The sequence below is a fragment of the Perca flavescens genome, chromosome 10 (assembly GCF_004354835.1).
Source record: "Perca flavescens isolate YP-PL-M2 chromosome 10, PFLA_1.0, whole genome shotgun sequence".
Lineage (NCBI taxonomy): Eukaryota > Metazoa > Chordata > Actinopteri > Perciformes > Percidae > Perca > Perca flavescens.
The window spans coordinates 2337128-2343462 of record NC_041340.1 but is presented as its reverse complement, the minus strand read 5'-3'; the positions used below and the strand labels follow the sequence as shown (position 1 = coordinate 2343462).

Here is a 6335-nt window from a genome sequence, read left to right as displayed (position 1 = left end):
GTCTCTCTGCGTCTGTCTCTTTGTATCTGTCTGTTTGTCTCTCTATGTCTGTCTCTCTGTATCTGTCTGTCTCTCTGTATCTGTCTGTCTTTCTGTATCTGTCTTTCTCTCTGTGTCTGTCTCTCTGTATCTGTCTGTCTCTCTGTATCTGTCTGTCTCTCTATATCTGTCTGTATCTGTCGCTCTCTGTCTTTCTGTATCTGTCTGTCTGTCTCTCTGTATCTGTCTGTCTGTCTGTCTCTCTTTACCGGTCTGTCTCTCTTTACCTGTCTGTCTCTCTTTACCTGTCTGTCTCTCTGTACCTGTCTGTCTCTCTGTACCTGTCTGTCTCTCTTTACCTGTCTGTCTCTCTGTACCTGTCTGTCTTTGTGCAGGAGAAGCAGCGGCAGCAGGACCAGCAGCTGCAGAGACACCTGACCCGACCGCCTCCACAGTACCAGGACCAGCCGGGACAGCCGGCCAATCAGAACCCTTTCCCACAGCCGCCAGTCAACCAGTTTACAGGTAGCAACATTAGGACCATTGACTGCCTTTACAAGGATCAGAGATGCTAAATAAGCATTTCATTAATTTAAAATAAAACACGAAAAGATGTTTATATGTCATTTTGACACAAATACATTTTATAAATGACATTTTGATGTTTGAAAGTCTCGAGGTTTTGATATAAATGTAGATATACAGTACAGATACAGTACAGGCCAAAAGTTTGGACCCACCTTCTCATTCAATGTGTTTCCTTTTTATTTTCATGACTATTTACATTGTAGATTCTCACTGAAGGCATCAAAACTATGAATGAACACATATGGAATTATGTACTTAACAAAAAAGTGTGAAATAACTGAAAACATGTCTTATATTTTAGATTCTTCAAAGTAGCCACCCTTTGCTTTTTTATTAATAAGGGAAATAATTCCACTAATTAACCCTGACAAAGCACACCTGTGAAGGTAAAACCATTTCAGGTGACTACCTCATGAAGCTCATTGAGAGAACACCAAGGGTTTGCAGAGTTATCAAAAAAAGCAAAGGGTGGCTACTTAGAAGAATCTAAAATATAAGACATGTTTTCAGTTATTTCACACTTTTTTGTTAAGTACATAATTCCATATGTGTTCATTCATAGTTTTGATGCCTTCAGTGAGAATCTACAATGTAAATAGTCATGAAAATAAAGAAAGACATTGAATGAGAAGGTGTGTCCAAACTTTTGGCCTGTACTGTATAAATGTAATAAAAAAAAATAGATTTTCTAACATGTCACCTGTCAATCCAGAAGGAAATATTCTGGAGCCTATTTTGCCGTCAATACTGCCGACGTTGTCTTTGCTGTAATCAGATCAGAAAATATTTATGTTTATGGGAAACATCCATGTATCCAGACAAGGCTAGCAACAGCAGACACCTTTCTGGTGTGCAAAGACGTAGAAAACACCGCACAGCCTGTGTGTCGCCGACCTTACTGTCAGTTAACGGTAAATCATCAACACCCGTAGAAAGAATACATACATATTCTGAATTTGCGGAAACAAAAAAATGTCATCTCTACAAGATTTAATTCCTTAGTTCAGTGGTTTCATGTTGAGATTTTCTAGCACAAAAAAGTGTCTTTTTTTTTTTTTTTTTTCCCAGGTTGCACTGCTCCTGTGTATATTTAAATTTCCCCACTGGGAATCAATAAACAGTATAAACTTTATTTATATTGTTGAGAGAAAATCCCGCACACTGACCATTACGCAAGCAATAATTTATTTAGAAAAATACAACTTTTTGGTCCCAGACCTTCATCAGGTAAATTCCTGGGACCGAAACGTTGGGTTTTTCTAAATAAATTATTGCTTGCGTAATGGTCAGTGTGCGGGATTTTCTCTCAACAATTTTTGATCTGTTGCCTTTGATCATATCCTACGCACCTGCCCGACCAAAGAGGTGTGCAAAACATTTTTCTCACGTTGCATAACTTTATTTATGCTTTTAAAAGGGTAGGGTTGCTGCCAGTTTGTGTTAGAGTGGAGCAGTTAAAGTTGAATCTTATGTTTAATGTTATAAATGGCTCTGCTCCCAAATATTTACATTCCCATATAAAAATGGTTCATACACAGCATAATCACAATACTCGCGCCAGTGTCCGTTCTTGTAAAGTGCCCAGAGTCAACAATGCAGCTAGAAGTTCTTTTTTTTATACAGGTATAACATTGTGGAATAATTTGCCACTTTCCCTCAAAATTATAAATACCAGGGGGGCTTTTAGATATAAAGTAAAGGTATTTTTATGGAACAGAGTAGCCAATATTTTTTAGTTAGAGTAGATTGATTATTTTATGTGATTTATGATTCTTTGATTTTAGAATGCTTTTAAACCTTGGATGATTTGTATTACATGTTATTGTTTTTGACCAGAAATAGGTCTTTGTTATGTGTTGTATGTTTTAACACCAAGGACCATGTTGGAAATAAGTGTTTACACTTTAACATGATATCCTTTGGATTATGTTGTTTGTTAAATCCAAAATAAATCAATCAATCAAAAAAAAGAAATACAAGCGACAGTCAGTGAACCAAAATAAGAGCTTAATAAATTCAGTAAGTTTTATTTTACAGCAGGAAGTGTTGAACGTTCAGGAAGAGTAGCCTGTGCTGTTTGGCCGGTCGGATCACATTTGTTTTATTAAAATAATATTGGAGCCTGTTGTTGTTCTTGTGACTCTCAGGACCAACACATCTGTGTGTGTTTGTCTCTCGCTCGGCTCACCGCTGATTTGAAAGTTAAATTACAAAAACCGCCGCGGTTCAGTCTGTTAGTTTGTCTCAGACAGACCTTCAGCTTGTAGCTGCTTTGTCAAACTGGCTGATCTGTGTTTTATTATTAATAATAACAATAATAATAATAATGATGATGGAGTGGTAACGACTAATCATTCACAGCTTCAACTGCTGCTGGATAATGTGTAACGTTATGGCTCTTTTAACTTAATGTTTACTAAGCACTTCACGTTTCACAGAGAACTTTTGGCTGGTTCCTTATCAGAGTTTAAATGATTAATCGTTTAAATTGGTTCTTTTATAGACTTGGCCGGCATTACTGGGAACGCGCACTAAAACGTTGTGCGTGCATGCGTCTGTCTGTGTCTCTGTCTGTCTTTGTCTGTCGGTCTGTGTCTCTGTCTGTCTGTGTGCCTGTGTGTCGGTGTTTATCTGTGTGTCTGTCTATCTAGCTGTCTATCTGTCTGTGTCTCTGTCTGTCTGTGTCTCAGTCGGTTTGTGTCTCTGTCGGTCTGTGTCTCTGTCTGTCTGTGTCTCTGTCTGTCTGTGTCTCTGTCTGTGTCTCTGTCTGTCTGTGTCTCTGTCTTTCTGTGTGTGTGTCTGTCTGTGTGTCTGTCTGTGTCTCAGTCGGTTTGTGTCTCTGTCTGTCTGTGTCTCTGTCTGTGTGTCTGTTTCTCTGTCTGCCTGTCTGTGTCTCTGTCTGTCTCTGTCTGTGTCTCAGTCGGTTTGTGTCTGTCTGTCTGTCTGTGTCTGTCTGTGTTTATCTGTGTCTGTCTATCTAGCTGTCTATCTGTCTGTGTCTCTGTCTGTCTGTGTCTCTGTCTGTGTGTCTGTCTGTCTGTCTCTGTCTGCCTGTCTGTGTCTCTGTCTGTCTGTGTGTCTCTGTCTGTGTCTCTGTCTGTCTGTGTGTCTCTGTCTGTGTCTCTGTCTGTAATGTTAGACCTTGTTAGTGGTTGATCTTTACCATTTATCATATTTACGATAGGTTTTTTGCTTGCTACAATGCCGACTAGTTGCTGTGTGACGTTCTGCGTCTCTAATAAGAATAAAATCCCGATCTTTAGTTTGATATACTGCCGAACAGACGGAGAGCTGGTGTTGTCTTGCTGCAGGTTTAAAAAGATTTTGTTCTTTTGGAAACTACTAAACTTTGGAGAAACTATGACGTAATTATTTTTGGATATTCTTTAGACAAATAAAGTAGGCCAAGTTAGACGGTGGCCCTGTTATTGGGTCGTCTATATATCTATTAGGGCTGTGCTCGATTGAAGAAATTCTTAGTCGACTAACACTCGTTCAACAGTATCGACTAATCGATTAGTTGATTTAATCGACAGATCTGTAAATCTGAGTTTCTCCGCAAAGAGTCGTGCTAAAAGCACCACTTTAATTCTTGTGTTTACCAGAGATGTGCTCGTACGTTTCTTGGAAATAAGTCATTCAGCATGAAAACAGCATCAGACATGACTAATGGACTAAAGAGATCTAAGTTGACTAAGACCAAAACCACCGATTAGTCGACTAATCGGCTAAGAGGGAGCAGCCCTGATATCTTTATATCTGTATTGCTCAACTTGACATAAATAAACAATGTAACATTTAGGGCTGCTCCCTCTTAGCAGATTAGTGGACTAATCGGTGGTTTTGGTCTTAGTCAACTTAGATCTCTTTAGTCCATTAGTCATGTCTGATGCTGTTTTCATGCTGAATGACTTATTTCCAAGAAACGTAACAGATATCACCGTGAAACCTACTTTTGATTACTTTCATTAAGGCAGTTATTTGTTGTATTACATGTTTTCTGAAATGTTGTGTTTAAATATGCAAAGGAGGCATTATCTTATTTAATATATGCGTCCTTTTAGCATGACTCTTTCTGGAGAAACTCAGATTTACAGATCTGTCGATTAAATCAACTAATCGATTAGTCGACTAATCGATCATTTTGGTCTTAGTCAACTTAGATTTCTTTAGTCCATTAGTCGTGTTAGGTGTATTTTTCACGCTGAATGATTTATTTCCAAGAAACGTACGAGCACATCTCTGGTAAAACACAAGAATTAAAGTGGTGCTTTTAGCACGACTCTTTGTGGAGAAACTCAGATTTACAGATCTGTCGATTTTAAAATCAACTAATCGATTAGTCAATACAGTGGAACGAGTGTTAGTCAACTAAGAATTTCTTCAATCGAACACACAGCCCTAGTTACATTTTGTGATGCTGTTTACAAACTGTGTGTTTCTGCTTCACAGCGTCCTCTCAGCCAATGGGCAGCGTCGGCTCCATGGGAGGCCCCGCCCCCTCCCAGCGTATGTTCCCTCAGACCCAAGGCATGATGGGTATGAGCATGGGGCAAGGTGGTGGTGTCGGTGGTCCAGCCGTCGCCGTGGCTCCGCCCCCTGCGGGCAGCCAGGCAGACCTCGGCCTATCGTCCTGCGGTGGAGGAGGGGGAGGAGGAGGAGGAGGAGGAGGAGGAGGGGGAGGGGGCAGGCGTGGATGTGCAGCAGGTGCTCTACAACAACATGAACCTCCACGCTGCTGCTCAGCAGGCCGGCCTGCAGCGGCAGGGCTACCGGCAGAACCTGCTGGCTCAGCAGCAGCACCTGAAGACTCAGCCCAACGCCGCCATGTTGAAGCAGCAGCTAGCCGCCGCCGCCGCCGCGGCAGCTCGCATGCCGGGCGCCATGGGAGCCGGTCTGCCGGGCTCCCAGACCGGGTCCTGGCAGCAGCAGTCCGGTAACGCCGGTTTACCGCCAAACGCCTTCAACAACTCCAACGCCTTTCACATGCAGCAGCAGCAGCAGCAGTCTCGCGTTCCCAAGATGCCGCCTGGCGCCTCGCCGTTCGGCGCTAACCCCGGCGTGCGTCCGCTAGGCGTTCGGAGCGCGGTGCATCAGATGATGCAGACGAACATGGCCGCCGCCGCGCAGCAGCAGCAGCAGCAGCAGAGGGCGCCTCCCAACGCTCAAAGCCTCGCCCAGCAGCAGCAGCAGACTCAACAACAGGCCAATCAGAGCCTCCCAGACCTGGCGGCTTTCGGACAGCCGCAGGGCAACGGGCGCCAGGGACTGCAGTGTAACCAAGGTTACCAGGTGAGCAGGACTGCCAGTCAGCAGCAGCAGCAGCAGGTGGCGTTCGGATACAACGTGGCGTCGGGGAGCTTCGCCGGCGAGAGCGAGCTGGTGGACTCGCTTCTGAAGGGCCAGAGCACCCAGGAGTGGATGGCCGACCTGGACGAGCTGCTCGCCAGCCACCGCTAGGAGAAGATTTAACACTGTCGTGATTTTTGTTTAAACAAACTAAAAGAGATCCAGACAAAGGGAGGTTCGAAGCGTTAGCGTTAGCGTTAGCCACCCGAGCTAACTCAGAGAGCAGCCAGCGGATGAATGGGAGTCTCCTCTAGGGTTGGGTATAGTTTTTTTTTTTGGACTTTTACGATTCCGATGCTGAACAGATTCTTGAAAAACTGAAAATGAATGAGATGTTATGTGTTTACTAGCGATCCCGTGCAGTGAATTGGTTAATATGCTTTCACGTCAGTTTCGTTGAGCCCAGAGGGGAATATATG

The 6335-nt window shown here is 43.2% G+C and overlaps 1 protein-coding gene across 1 annotated transcript in view; it reads left to right on the top strand.

The window, feature by feature from the left end:
- The window catches only part of maml1 (mastermind-like transcriptional coactivator 1), a 40429-nt gene extending 34362 nt beyond the window's left edge, over positions 1-6067 (top strand). Inside the window, exons 6-8 of the mRNA XM_028590173.1 lie at positions 375-504; positions 5020-5205; positions 5252-6067. Of these exons, the coding sequence (XP_028445974.1) occupies positions 375-504; positions 5020-5205; positions 5252-6027 (1092 nt within the window). The 3' untranslated portion in view covers positions 6028-6067. The remainder of the gene's footprint in view (positions 1-374; positions 505-5019; positions 5206-5251) is intronic.
- The last annotated feature ends 268 nt before the right edge of the window (positions 6068-6335 follow it).